The sequence below is a fragment of the Pyrgilauda ruficollis genome, unplaced genomic scaffold (genome assembly GCF_017590135.1).
Source record: "Pyrgilauda ruficollis isolate IOZ18807 unplaced genomic scaffold, ASM1759013v1 scaffold45, whole genome shotgun sequence".
In the NCBI taxonomy this organism is placed as follows: domain Eukaryota; kingdom Metazoa; phylum Chordata; class Aves; order Passeriformes; family Passeridae; genus Pyrgilauda; species Pyrgilauda ruficollis.
In genome coordinates this window covers 856,778-871,352 of record NW_024526044.1, presented here as the reverse complement: position 1 = coordinate 871,352, position 14,575 = coordinate 856,778, and the positions used below count along the sequence as shown (strand labels likewise).

The following is a 14,575-nucleotide window of genomic DNA, read 5'->3' as shown; positions in this document are numbered from 1 at the left end:
CACAAGTCGATCATGCCAAAGCAAATTCACTGAGGTTTCCATTTCCAGATCTCTCTCCCTCTCTGTTTTTCTATAGTTCTGTTTCAAAACTGCTCAAAAACTTTGTAGCTCAGAGCAAGCGAAAAGCAACATTACACTCACAATCCACTGACAGGCTGGGAAGGAAATAACTCTACAGATGAAGTTGCACGTGAGGGGGGAACTAAATAAAGTAGAAAGTGGGTGTATGGGGGTCCACGTGAACTGCCAAATATTTCCAGATGGGGAGGGAGGGATTTAAGAGAAGAACAAAAAAGAAAACCCAGACTTAACTGATGGAAGGACGCCAGGGCTGATGGCAGTGGAAAAGTGCACAGAAAAAAACCAAACCAACCAACCAAAATAAAAAAAAAACAAACCAAAACCAAACAAACAAAAGAAAAAAAAAAAAAACCAAAAGAAAGGAAAAGCCCGAAGAAGGCAGAAGTCAAGGCTTGTCGTTACAGTGTTTGCAGAGGGCGGAGGCGGCTCCTGTGAAGGCAGTGCATTTCTCGGGGCAGCCGGGCACGGCCGCGCCGCCGAAGGGGTACACGGGCGACTGTCCGAAGGGGTTGAGGGTGGCGGGCAGCGGGGCGCTCAGCGCCTGGCCCTGGTTCAGGTAGGCCACCAGCCGCCGCATCTCCTCCAGGGCCTGCGCCTGCATCAGGATGTAGTTCTTGGCCAGCAGCAGCGTGGCGATTTTGGAGAGTTTCCGCACCGAGGGGCTGTGCGCGTAGGGGATGACGGAGCGCAGCCCGTCCAGCGCGTCGTTCAGGTCGTGCATCCTCCGCCGCTCCCGCGCGTTGATGCTGAGGCGCAGCGAGCGCTGCTCCTTGGGCTTCTTGCCCAGGGCTCCCCCCTTCAGCTTCGCCTCTCGCTCGAAGCCCGCGCCGCCCTTCACGCCCGCCTCGAAGCCGTCCTCCTCGTCGCCGCTCTGCTCGCCGCTGCTCTCCGCCGACTTGCCCATCGCCCCGGCGTGGAAGTCCGCCCCGCCGCCCCCCGCGAAGGCGCCCCGCGGGCCCTCGGCGCCCCCGCGCACGGCCCCGTAGGCGAAAGGCGAGGGCCCGTAGCCTGGAGCCAGCGCCAGGTACGCCTCGCTGCCCAGCGACTTGAGCTCAGCCATCGCCGGGAATCCCGCTCGGCCGCCGCTGCCTGGGCGCTGAGGAGGAGGAGGAGGCGGCCCCGCCGCTCCGCTCCGCTCGGCGCTGCGCCCGGGCTGGGGGCGGGCAGTGAGCGCAGAACGGCCCCGCCGCACTTATATCGCCGACAGGGGCCGCGGGGACACCCGCCGCCAATCGCAGAGCAGCGCCCTTCCCTTCCCTTCCCTTCCCTTCCCTTCCCTTCCCTTCCCTTCCCTTCCCTTCCCTTCCCTTCCCTTCCCTCTGTCTAACACCCTGCCCCTGGATGTTGGAAGCTCAGGGAAGCACCAGGGCACACCCGGTGCTACAGATCCAGTCGTGGTAGTTTTAGGTGGGGTTGACAGAGGAGGCACCTGTTGTGCAGGGACATTTCCAAGGCAAAGGCCCTGTCTATTCCCATTTTCTTCAGGAGTTCACAGTGTTCCTCCCTTCTGTGTGCCAGGAACAGTTTAGATCCAGCTCTTCTCTGAAGGGACCCTGCATCCTCTCCAGCTGTGGGTACCAGCAAAAGAGTGTGACACTGGGACAGGAAACAAACCACACCATGGCCTGCAGGGTGGGAGGAATCATCACTGGGACTGCTGGTTGTCTGACCCATGGAGGAACCTCAAGGAGAATCTGAGGCAACCACTGGCAAAGGTGGAGCTGCATGGAGAAGGACAATCAGGATGTTTAGTCCCATATTCCTGCATCAAGATGACAACAAGGGCCTAACCTTTAATTGCAACAGAAAGACATCCCAATTTCTTTCTTTTCTAGAGTTTGGAGACTGGTTCATATTACTGAGGTTTGTTTTACAGATAGCATAAGGGCATTCCAGACTTTCTCCATGCATGACATGTGCCTGGTCCAGGCCCCTCATGTGCCTGGTCTGCTTGGAAAGGATGGGATGAATCCTGAATCCTGTACAGTGACACATAGCTGTGAGCAGGTGGATATTGCCTGCAGGCAGATGCAACCAGTTGCTGCAGATGCACCTGGCAGTTTATCTGCTGTGGTAAATAGCCTGGGTGCTACAGTGACAGGAGGCTTTTTCCAGAATGTGGTTTGTTTTTCTCAGGTCCTCTCTGAAATGCAGTTGGCTTGTCCCCTTCCCATCAGCTCCCTGTGTGCTGTGTGCTAACATGAAATGACGAGCTTGTCTCCCTCCCTTCTCCACATCAGAGCCAGGAGAGCCGAGATGAGCAGTGACACATTCAGCCCCAGCTGCGCTTGCAGAGCTGCTGCCTGAACGAGGCTGCTCCCCTGCTCTGAGTGCACATCTGGGAGGTTGTGTTTCTGCTTTTTGGAGGAGTGGAGCACATAAAACTGGCTCTGTCCGAGCGTGGCATCAGAGTGTGCAGAGCTTTGTCCATTGTACTTTTCAGTGGTGTTCTCTTACCTCACCTCCAGCGTTTGAATGTTACAATATGGTCACATCTCCCTTTTGCTCCCCTTATCGGGCTTATCCAACCATGAAGACCAATTACTGATTTTAGTAACTTAATTGTTTTATGAGAATTGAACCACTTAGCTACTCCTGGGACAGATCACTCTATATATTCATGGTGACACTATATATCCACTGTGACTTTCAAATGCAAGTGAGCACAGTGGGACTTCTTCTCATCTCTGGATCCAGTCCCACACTCCAAGTCATAACAGAAAAATGGAAGGAGGTACCAGAATATCATCACTGGCATAAGTAATTCCCACTACAAAGATGTAGAGGAAATGTTAAAAGCAGGATTGTCCCCTGCTACAAATGATTTACTTTTTTGTTAAGATCTCGCAAGAAGAAGGACCAGTATTGTTACAAACTTTCAGGAATTCTGGTTGTAAAGAGATGCTGCAAGTACTGCCAGCTTTCTAAGAATGCCATGTGCATCTAAGTGGGCTGAAAGTTAGAAGCAAGCACTTCTCACACAGGCTGTCCCATGGTTTATTAAACAGATTAGTTCTTCAAGGGTTATTTCAACACTGAAGGGTATCTTGGGAGGTGCATCAGCTACAGCAGAACAGAGCAGGAGGATTTGATGCTTTGTATGTAATTCCAAAACACACAGCTGAGAGAAATAATTTGGAGCCCGTATGAATCTGAATTCATTCAGGTTTAATGTGCTAACATTAAAAAAGTGCACATGGAAGAGTTTGCTTTGGACTTTCAAATTGCAGCTGTTAATAGGCATCTTTGAAAATACTCATCCTGGTTTCTCACTGAAAACTGAGAAAAAATATTAGTTACAAAGACTTTCACTTTCATTTAAAAAGTTTGTTTAGCTGGATAACAGCATTTTTTGACTGAGGGACAAACTCACAGATGGATTTTTTTCTTATAAGAAAAGAGAAGGGAGCAATGGTGAGAAAAACGGCTCCATCCTTATCAGCCCCAATGGACACTAAAAGTAGAACCAAACAAAATCTCTTTAACAGATCAGAAGAGAGGAGGCTTAAGAGAGACCAATATGCTCTGGTGGTGTGGTTTTTGTTGGGATGGGGTCTGTCCCTCCTGGGAGATGTGTCGGTCTGTCGGGCCGGGCTGTCTGTCTGTCCCTCTCGGGAGCGGTGCGGGTCTGTCGGGCAGGGGTCTGTCTGTCCGTGCCGGGAGCGGTGCGGGTTTGTGCGATGGGTCTGTCTGTCCCTCTCGGGAGCAGTGTCGGTCTGTCGGGATGGGTCTGTCTGTCTGTCCCGGGAGCGGTGTCAGTCTGTCCGGCCGGGGGCTGTCTGTCCGTCCCGGGAGCGGTGTCGGTCTGTCGGGCCGGTCTATCTGTCCGTCCCGGGAGCGGTGTCGGTCTGTCGGGCCGGTCTATCTGTCCGTCCCGGGAGCGGTGTCGGTCTGTCGGGCCGGTCTATCTGTCCGTCCCGGGAGCGGTGTCGGTCTGTCGGGCCGGTCTATCTGTCCGTCCCGGGAGCGGTGTCGGTCTGTCGGGCCGGTCTATCTGTCCGTCCCGGGAGCGGTGTCGGTCTGTCGGGCCGGTCTATCTGTCCGTCCCGGGAGCGGTGTCGGTCTGTCGGGCCGGTCTATCTGTCCGTCCCGGGAGCGGTGTCGGTCTGTCGGGCCGGTCTATCTGTCCGTCCCGGGAGCGGTGTCGGTCTGTCGGGCCGGTCTATCTGTCCGTCCCGGGAGCGGTGTCGGTCTGTCGGGCAGGTCTGTCAGTCCCCGGTGCCGGGCTGGCGGTCCCGTGCTGACATCTAGCGACCAGCGGAGGGGAGCGGGCACCCACCGCCCCCGGCACCCACCGGGCTCCTCGGCACCGAGCCGGGGGTGGGCAAAGCGCTGCAAATTCCGGAGTGACCCCCAAGGCTGAGGGGCACCGTGGGAGCCGGGAGCGCGTTCGGGTCTCGGGGTGCAATCCCACACCTGTGCTCTGGATACCGGGAAATACAGCCCTGCCCACTGCTGCAAGCACGTCAGGGTTTGGGTCTTATATCCACGCAAACGCAAGGAGGGTGTTCAAGCATTAAAATGTGTGATTGGATCGTTTTCTGGGAGTACAAAAGGTGGTGGGATGAGCGGAGTTAATCTACTGGAAGCTCCCTGGAACTGCTGGAAGTGGTGGGTGAATATTTAATCCCCTGTAACAGCAGGAAACCAGTAAGAACAACTGTGAAGGAAAAGCACAAGCAGTGGCAATACTGTGCTGGGTCTGGCTGTTTGGTGGGTAGAGATAAAAACACCAGGTGGGGAAAGCAGGAAGGGCTCACTCTGGCAGGTGTGTGCCAAAACCACAGGTCTGGACTGGCCAGAGGTCATGGAAGCATGACAGGAGTGCAACAGGAACTGGAGCTGCTGAAGTGTTTGTGTTTCTGCTGACTCCCTGTTTATCAGTTGTCTGCCACACAGCTGAGGCTTTCCTCCCAAAAATTCCTGAGACATGCAGGACTGTACCAGCTTTATCTAGGGAAAGGAAGATCTTATGGCTGAGGCACAAGACTCTGGACATAAGAGTCCTCGTCTCCGTCCTGAAGCTCACTCAGGTCCTAACAAGGAGTTTTTATAAAACCTTGCCTGAGAAATTGGTGTGTGTGTGTAGAGCTTGTGCTTGTGATCCTCTTACAGTAATTGTGTATTCATGGTGATGTAAATGGCAGTGAAAGCTTCCATTACTGATCCTGCAAAGATCACCACAATTCCTACACTTTTAAGAGCAGCATGAAGAGTTTCAGTACAACAAAATGATCACTCTTGGATTGTTCTTCAGACAAAGTGATGACAAAGTCAGGTTTTCACAAGCAGTCATCCATTTGAGGACCTAGGAGGGCATTTTTTGAAGGAGACTTCTGAAAGGGAAATCTGCATGCAACTTTAAAGGTTGTTTTGAAACAGTTTATTCAAAGTTAGAGTTTGTTTAACAAGTACAAGCCTCTGGGATAGGTTTTGCTCTGCTTATGTCACTCAAGCCATACTTTTTCCCCTTCACTAGATGGCAGCAAGCAGATAGATTTGCAGGATTAGCATTATTGCATTATCATTATTTTATTTTTTTTAATACGGTAAACAGAGTTTTCAATTGGTTTCCTGTTTGAATGGATTTCTTTAGCAGTCCCCTTAGACAGAATGCTCCCAACAACCAAACCAACCAGCAGCAAGTTGGTCAAGAGCAGCGGCAGAGGAGTCTGAAACATCTCTTTCCCTGGTAGAAGAGGACTCAGCGTGGCTGCGGGTTTTGGTGAGTGTTTCAGCGGGGAAGGAGCGATTATCCGGTCTGCAGGTCCCTCTGCTGGCAAAGTCTCTTCTTGCACAGCCGGGCTCGGAGGCAGCGGCGGTGCCGCAGGGAGGGTTGGCAGAGCGCTGGGCTCGGCAGGAGGGACAGAACACGCAGCCAGCCTCGGATGTGCCACAGCAGCCCCTGCCCCTGAGGAGAACAAGGGCACATCATCCTCTCTTTCCCATCTGGCTCTGTTTCAATCTAGCAGAAGGATACGGGATGTTTAAACCTGATGTGCAGTTCTTGCTGCTCCCAAGTCCCAGACTCCTTCTCCTGCTCCTCCAACCCGGTCTCCTGAGACTACCAGCCCTTCAGCACTAGGACAAAGTTCTTTATGGCACCTAGAAATACATGGACGATCCTTAGCTCTGGCTACACCCTCTAAAAACCGAACAGACCTCATTATTGCTTCTGCTGAGGGAAGGGATGTACAGATACTGAGCCCTGCACAGAGAGGAGCAAGCAGGTATTTTCAGGGAAGGCTTGAATTCTCTTATGCAGATCTTCATCCCAGAACATGCAACTACTGAAGAGAAGGCAGTGACAGGGATCCCAGCCACCCCCTTGGAGTCCGAGCAAAGGTGTTGCCTTCCTTCAATGAAATAAAACTGAGTGCTGGGGGAAGAATGGGGGTATGTGATACCCAGGGGAAGGTGCTTGGTTTGCCAAGAAGAAAGTGTTGATGGAAGCAGCAGGATGCAGAAGGAAGGGGTGGGCTGGCTGTTCAGAGCTGAATAACTCTCTGTAGTCATGGTCTGGCTTGGTCAAGGTGGTGCACGGTCAGAGTGGCAGTCATGGGTTTGGTGTCTGTGCTCAAGCCCGTATAACAATCCCATGTTGTCTCATCCTTAAACCTTAGAGGCACTAAGGAAGGTGAAGGGGATTCTCCTGCTCTCTGACCCTCTGGCTTCTCCCACTGACAGTTGTTTGGCTCTCACACTTCTGCAGAACTGACCCATGAGAAGAGGAGGTGATGCTTGAGGTGCTTGAGGGAACTGGGTGTGAGAGGTGGCCCTGAAGGAAAACCAAAAGGGAAAGATGTTCCAGTGGCTCGGGGCTGCCAGTGGATGCAGGACGTGCCACGATTCAGGGAAATGGGGACAGGCTTTCCATCACAAGGCTTTTAAAGCAGGGGTTTGGGTACAGCATGATGTCCAGGCTTCTGCCCCAAACAAAAATGCTTTGTTCTCTTTCCTGCTTTTCCAGAGGTTTGTGCTTCTCTGGGAGATTTCAGTTCCCTCCTGCAATGTGAATATCCCAACCTAATGAGTGAGGGAAAACTTGGCTGTTCTAATAAGGCAAGGGAGCAGTTGAAAATGGATTAAGAAGGGATTGAATATGTCTTGTGAGAGCTTGGCTATTGATTTCTAACCCTCCCATTCTGATGTTATTGCAGAAATGATTTTCTTCTGCACTGTGCAGAGATTAAATATTAATAAATAGAAAATTTAAAAAAAAGGGGGGAGAAAAAGAACAGATCCCAAGACATCCCACTGCACAATTAAAAACCAAATGAAGGATTTCTAGAATGAAAACTTTATTTGCTGAAGTTTTCTTGAGCTCAGAGTAGAAACATAAGGCGGTTTGATGAGATAATTTGTAATGTTTCTATTTAGTGTTTTGTAGCAGGGATGTGTGATTTGAGCCATATCTCATTGCAGTGGGTTGAGGATAAAGACAGAATAAAAAAGGGATGGAGATTTATTTAGATCTCATCAGTGACCCATTTACTCACTGATGATGAAGTAAGGGGGTACACACAGGTCTGCTCTGCCTCCACTTGCATCCTGCAGTCATGCTCAGTTCCATTAGGCTTCTATTTATTATTTAACAGAGGAGATGGAAGACAAGGCACACCAAGGTGATTTTTATGTCCTAGATGTTTCATTTGCACAAAGAGTGCACAAGCTGCTACTTGCCATGAACTCTGTGGTTTCCAAGTGGAACCCACATTTCCTGGGTGTCTGCAGGAGGAGGTGAATGCACAGGCAGGCTCTGCATGCAGGTCAGGGCTCCCAGGGCACACAGACTTCACAAGGAAATCTGCTCTGCACTTGGAGCTCTCCTAGGAGAGCTCCACTGATCATTCTGCCCCATCTTCCTCCTCATTCCACCAAACTGGTCACTAACTGAGACAAAAAAGGGCATAACAAAAATCCCATGTCCAACTTCTTGCAAGATCAGTATTTTTTTCTGTAGTAAGATAAGAGATAATGGAAAATGCAAATTAAATTTGGAGACATGGAATATGGAAGACCATTCCTTCTCAAGGGAGTTGTAACCATGAGAAGGGGAATTGTTAGGGTCTTACCCAAATAATTCATGTGCTCTTCCAGCACTCTGAAAGGTTACTTATTGTCCAACAAATTCAGAGCAAAATTAGGGAATGCAGACAGAAGGGGAAGGAACAGGAAATAGATCTATGGTGTCACAAGCACAACCAAAGGTAGGATTTGACCCATGCTCTCTTCAACAGTCAGTGATGTTGCTGGCTGATTTCCATCCTAATTTAATAGTTTTCAAGCTGCACAAGACATTTGATCAGTGTTTTATATCCCAAAGAGACCCTTCTTTGACAGACTCATAGCTGGATATACTTTGTGTGCTCCTGCCTCTATTAATCTTTTTTAATGATCTCTTTTGAATTTTGTGACTGTGGCTGGTTGTGGTTTTGCTGCTGCCAGTTCTCCATGGCCTTGATGCTCAGCTATTTCAAGTCAGCTCATTGACTTTGGATCTTGTCCCCACATTACTCATTTCATTATGGTCCTGCAGCCTGTTCTTTGTTTCCTCAGCAAAGAGAGCTCAGATGGAACTTTAAGCCTGTGGAGAGAGAACCAGCACTTGGATGGCAGAGATACTGAGCTGTTTTTCTGGATTTAAGGGAATTTGGTAGGTAAATTTGTGTCAAACACATCAACAAGTGGAAACCTGGCCCTGGGCTTCAGATTCTGCTGTAGGGCTGAGCAGATGGGGCCCCAGTCTTGACTTTTACCAATCCACTGTGTGCCTGAGGTGGCCCAGGTCTTGAATCAGTGCGAATCAAGAAGCTAAAAGCTTATGAAACCCTGGCTATAAATTGCTGGAGCTTCTGTAGCTTCAATAGTGACTCCTATCAGCAGAGCTGGAGTGCCTCACCATGCACACCCTCAGTCTGTCTTGAAAATAAAACACCCTAAACTGAGCAGTGGCCCAAGAATGCTTACAGAGGCTGTTGTGAGGGATCAGCTGATGGCTTCAGCCAGAGGAAATCCTTGCTTTCTGCCATTCCTCCTGCTCTCAGCTGCTCTCTGTGCTTCAGTCCCACGTCTTTAACCGAGCACTGTTTGCAGTCCTGGCCCCTGGGAGGAGCATCCACAAAAGATTGCAGATCCCTGATCTGGTGGGCAGTGCTCCATCCATCCCCTGGAGGCTCTCCAGGAAAAGGGAGGCAATGTCCTTCCTGGGTGTCTAAAAAGAGTGTCTGCAGATTAGCCAGCATGTCACACCCAGGTTTAGAAGCACCATAAGGCATCATTTGGCAGACACCAGGCAATATTTAGTGACTATGGGAGCTATATATAATGGAATTACAGAGGGTGTGAGAAAGCAGCACCTCCTCCCATCTGCCCCCTTAAGGGATGCAAATGCTTTGCTATAATACTGTTCCCTGAGAGCTGGAACTTTAGCAAATAAGGGACTTTATTAAGTTGTTAATAAGATTTCATTTTCTCACTAATGCTGTGGTGCTACATTATTAATTTAAAACTGTATTTAGCCTGACATGCTAAAGTGCTAGGCCTCATTATTAATGCATAAACCCATGCCTCTGTTGTTTAATTAAACACCATGATTATGAAGTTCTGATGTGGTTTAATGATAGCAGGCTGGAGTGGCAGTACATTCCTGTGCTCAGATCTCCCCCATTCCCCCTCCTGCTACCTTCCCCTTTCATTTCCCTTCAAAAGCACAAATGCAGTTGTTGTTCTGCTGAATAAACACCACATGACAAATGATGTTGATCTTTCCAAGGTGACAGAGAACTGCATTTTTATTTTCCTAGGCTTAGCTTATTATTGACCAGAGATTTCTCTCCTCCTTCTGTTAACTGCTCTGAAGGTAACTGTTTGTATTTCTTCATTTGAAGACAATATGATCCTTGCTCCCAGTAAAGTCAACACCAGTTTCCAACTGACATCAACAGGGCAGAGTTTCACCCAAAGACAAGAAGAGAGCTAGAAAAAAAGCCCAGGTTTTATATGTCTGTTTAGAGGTGGTGATTCCTGAATACTTATTATCTTGGAGGTGGAGCTTGGTCCAGGGAAGAACGTGAATCACATAAGAATTAATGAATCACATAAGAATTAATGGTAATAAACACTGTGGAGATTTTTCCCCACCAGCATCCTTCTGAATTAGACTCAGGTGTTTTGGAGCCCTTCATGCAGCCCACAACTTGCTGTATCCTCACTGATGTCCTTTGCAGGACCAAAGTTTTCTGGGCATTTCTGACAGACTTTCTGCTATGCATTCCTCTCCTTTCTCCCCTCAGCATTTGGCTTCATCATCTTATTCCTCCCTGTTTCTTGTGATGATTTTTCTGAACAGCAGCTCATCCAATCTGGCTTGCAGAGCCTCTTTCTTTATTGACTAGCAGTAAAATTAAACATATTCTTTTGTACTCTCCTGCTTATTAAGGATTTGCACAGATCAGCCCTCTGTGCCTTTGTTTCTCCCCACACCCCTTGCCTGTTTGTCTGTTCAAACAGGAGGTTTTTGGCTTAGAGTCTCCCATCTCCCAAACTTTGGGGTCTCCTCTCTCTTTTGAAGGCAAAGGGGGGTTTGCTTTGTCCTTTGCTGGAACCAAAATTTTACCCCAAGCATTTTTTCAGCCAAGGAGGAGAGGGGACAAGGAAAAAGTCTCATGAGAGCACCAGGGGTGTAGAAGCACTCATAATTCTATCAGGGTAGGTAAAGTCCCTCTTTATTGCCATCCAGGTGAATTCACAGCTGACAACCAGTGCTTTGCTCAGCAGAGACCAAATTTTCTTTTGGAGTAGCCATTTGAAACATATCTCAGATTCTCTTCCTTGTACCTCTCAAAGAAGAAAATTGCTCATTATAATCAACCGTCCTTCACTTTCCTGCCCTGAAAGGGAGTGCACAAATCTGTTCTCCCCATGTGCAAATACAACAGAAATGTTACCAAGCTTAACTTCCTTTGGTAGATTATTTTTTTAAAGTATGTGTTCAGCAAAGTAACCTTTCTCTAACAAAAAGATGACCTTTTTGCATTTATGTAGTGCTTGTTGCTAGGATTTAGATCTTTGCTGAAAGCTGTTATTTCTTTTAAGTACAGGAGAAAGTGCATTTTCACCTCCATTTGGGTAAACTGTCATTTTCTACTGTTCACTGCTTTTCTCACCATGGAATAATAATTCGAGGTTCAGTGGGCTTTTTGAGACACTGCATTCCAGGAGTGTGGTGGGGCCTGGGAAGTCCTCCACGTTTGCTGGTGGGGGAGAAAAGGAAGAGGAGGGAGAAGGCTTCTGAAAGGTTTCAGGCTCCTGAGTAGTACAGTTGCTCAGCTTCTGCCATCAAATGATATTCAGTTTAGGAGGGTCATGCAGGTATTTTATAATCACACACAAAAAGCAGCCTGTGGGTAGCAGGGAAGCTGTACCTGTATGCACAATATATTATTTTTTGGTGGTAGCACCAGCATCTATAGGAAGCCACTTTAGGCAGATTTAAGAGGTTTCTGTCCAACCGTGATACTGATGAATAACAGAAATAATCTAATATCACTCTTTGTGTGGCTCTGTTCCTGATGCCATTGCAAGTCATCCCCTTAATATGGGATGCAGGAGGCACCAGGTGAGTGCACATTCAGTGGGCTGTGGCTGAGGGGAGGGAGAGCTGCACACACGTGTGCAGATCCCTTATTGAGACACAGAAATGAGTCTCATCTCTCTTAAACCATTTCCTGTATTACTTTCTTTAGTGAGAGACTGAAAGAGACCACTAAGACCAGCTTGACTTGAAAGATCTCTTTTCTCTGCAAACTGAGCATGGAAAATCCCTCAGTTCCTTGGAAACCAGTGAAGACCCTGCCCAGTGGGGAAAAAGACCCAAATACTCCCAGTATGTGCAGCTGTAGTTGTCTCCAAATAGAAACAGGCAAAGTCAAAATGTTCCCTAGGAATATTCACACTTTTCTTGGTCAAAACTGCTCATCAAACAGATGACTTCAGAAGCTGGAAGTGCTGTTTGCCAGTCTCACAGAATTTTGGGAGGTGGAAGGCAGTATCATGAGCACCTAGGAATCATGTACAATAACTGGACTGAAATCATTGCTCTGAGCAGAGTGCAGTGGGTGCTGTGGTGCCCCAAAGGCCAGCCAGGGTGGCAGGAACAGTCCCTTTCACACCTTTTACACCCTCTTTCTCTGTCTCTTAGAAGAGAGCAATTGCCGGTTTCTCCGCAATTGAAACAACTAAAGTTAATCAGGTCCAAATCCATCCTGTCCAAGAGACCATGAATTCAGCAGGATCAGAAGGCCTTGGCTAAGCTGCCCCTGAAAGTCTATCAGAAGTTTATTAGTATGGTAATTTATCTGGGCAAACACATAAAGATGCTAATTGAAATGCTTTTTTTGGCATTATTTTTTAAAGGCAGAAAGGTTGGAGATTTTCTAGAAAGAAAAGTAGAGTTGTCACTTATATTTAAGCATTTCATAATGTTATAATTTCATTATTTTCTTATGCTTAATTTTAAATATAATTTTTTAAAATTTTATTTTAAGCATAAAGAACAAAGACCTTGATACTCCAAAGATTTGGGGCTCATGCCACGTCTGTTTCTGGCCTTGATGCATGGAGATAGATTGAATTAATCAAACTTCTTCACACTGCTATTTAATCGGGTTTACAATTAGCTGAGGGCTGCGGGTCTCCCGGGCCTATCAGCTGTAATACAGCAGCTCTGCAGCCACACACTGGGAGTGCCTCACAGACCAGATTGTCATAATGTGGCATGAAATTAAAGCGTGATGTTACTTGACAACAGAATTTATATCTCTCCCTCCCCCTCTTTCTTCTCTTTAACAAAGTCCCCACCTAGAGACAGGCCTCCCTGTTGAGCTGCACCCACCTGCTCTAAGCTACACAGCTGCCTTCAAAAGAGTTTCTGATGTTATTAAACCAATCTGTGTTCCTTTGCAGCCACTCTGATATCCTCCCCTTTCAGGGGCAGATTATTTGGCTGTGAGGAGCTAACAGGCATACAGCTCTTAACTTGTTTCAGTTCTTGCTCTGATGCATTGATCTCGTTGCTCTTTCTCACACACTGCTGTCTGCTCTCTGTCTGCATGGTGGTGTCCAGCCTTCTCCAGCCCACTGCCATTCAGACTGAGAAAAGCAAAGAGGACTGGGGAACCTGGTTTTTCCATCCCTCACTCCTATCTCTTGGCAAGCAGCACGGATGCACAGTTAGGGAATGGGATTTACAACTGCCCCCCACAGAAACAAGTGAACATCACTACCAATAACAGCTGATGGACTGGATGCTGATGATTTTGTGTCATTCAGCAAACCTGGCGTAGGAAGAGCTGGAAAGAAGAATGTAATGAACCCAGGAGGAGGTTGGAAAGAGGTGAGGATCAGATTGAGCTAATGGAGGACATTATTCCCTCCTTGAACTGACCTGAATCCAATCTAATTCAATGTGCACCTTAGAAATCCACGGGCAGATGATGAAGTACCCCCTGCAGTAGAGAGGAAAGGGCTGGGGAAATGAGATTTGAGTGTGGAATGTCCTCCCCAGCTGCAGCCCTGGAAGGGGCTGGAATTACGCTGGACAAGGAGAATCCCACACCAGGACAGGGAGCCTGGCCAGGTTCCAGGGCTGCAGCTCTGGTCCTGCTGAGGCTCCTGCAGAGACAAGGGCTGCCTTTAATGACTTTGATGACACAGTTTGGTTTCTGCTCCTGACTCTCATGACTTCTCTGGGCTGGGGAGGTGACCAAACCCTCTGGTGGCCTGTCCCTTCAGTTTGTGCTGATGCATTCTGCTCATCAGCTCTCTGCATTTTTCTACCTCTGCTACCGAATTGAAAACCAAATCATATCCACAGAACAGCACCTGGAGAGAGGTGACAGAGGTGAGATTCATGTAAACCAGACAGAATCACAACTCCTACATTCACTTCAGCTGTATCTGCTGCTTGAAATGGCATGGATCTACAATTCTGAGCATTATTTGGAGATAATTGATCAGAGTAACCTCCATTTAGTTATCAAACAGGGGAACAAAATGAATTTTACTTATAAACCCTCCCTCCCAGCCTCAAACTCTTTAAACCTCTGTCACCCGTTGTTCTTCAGTCTTTTTCCCTTCCTTCATGGTCTTGAGCATCTCCCAAGGAGGAAGTGATTATTCAGAAAATTGATTCTGCTTCCATTGAAGGTGATTACTTCCCCCATGCTGAACTCCACAAAAGCACAATCAGGTGCACAGCCAAGGTAGTTGGAAGCATTTGCATTTTACACAGGTTGGCCTGCAAACACCTGTAGTTTTCCTGGCTGATAGCAGCCATTGATGGGCATAGCGGGTAAGGAAGAAATCAGGGAACTTTAAAAAGCAAAATATAAAAAAAAAAGGACATTTTTCTGATTGAGAAAAATCAAGCTTAATGAACTGAGATGAAATTATTTCCTCAATTTACTTGGACATTTTAAATTAAAAGCAGAGT

The 14,575-nt window shown here is 47.9% G+C and overlaps 1 protein-coding gene across 1 annotated transcript; it reads right to left on the bottom strand.

Moving 5' to 3' along the window:
* Positions 1-405: 405 nt before the first annotated feature.
* BHLHE23 (basic helix-loop-helix family member e23) lies at positions 406-1,206 on the bottom strand. The gene has a single exon (XM_041478513.1). The coding sequence runs from the start codon at positions 1,139-1,141 to the stop codon at positions 467-469; it is 675 nt and encodes a 224-aa protein (XP_041334447.1). The 5' UTR covers positions 1,142-1,206; the 3' UTR covers positions 406-466.
* Positions 1,207-14,575: the final 13,369 nt, after the last annotated feature.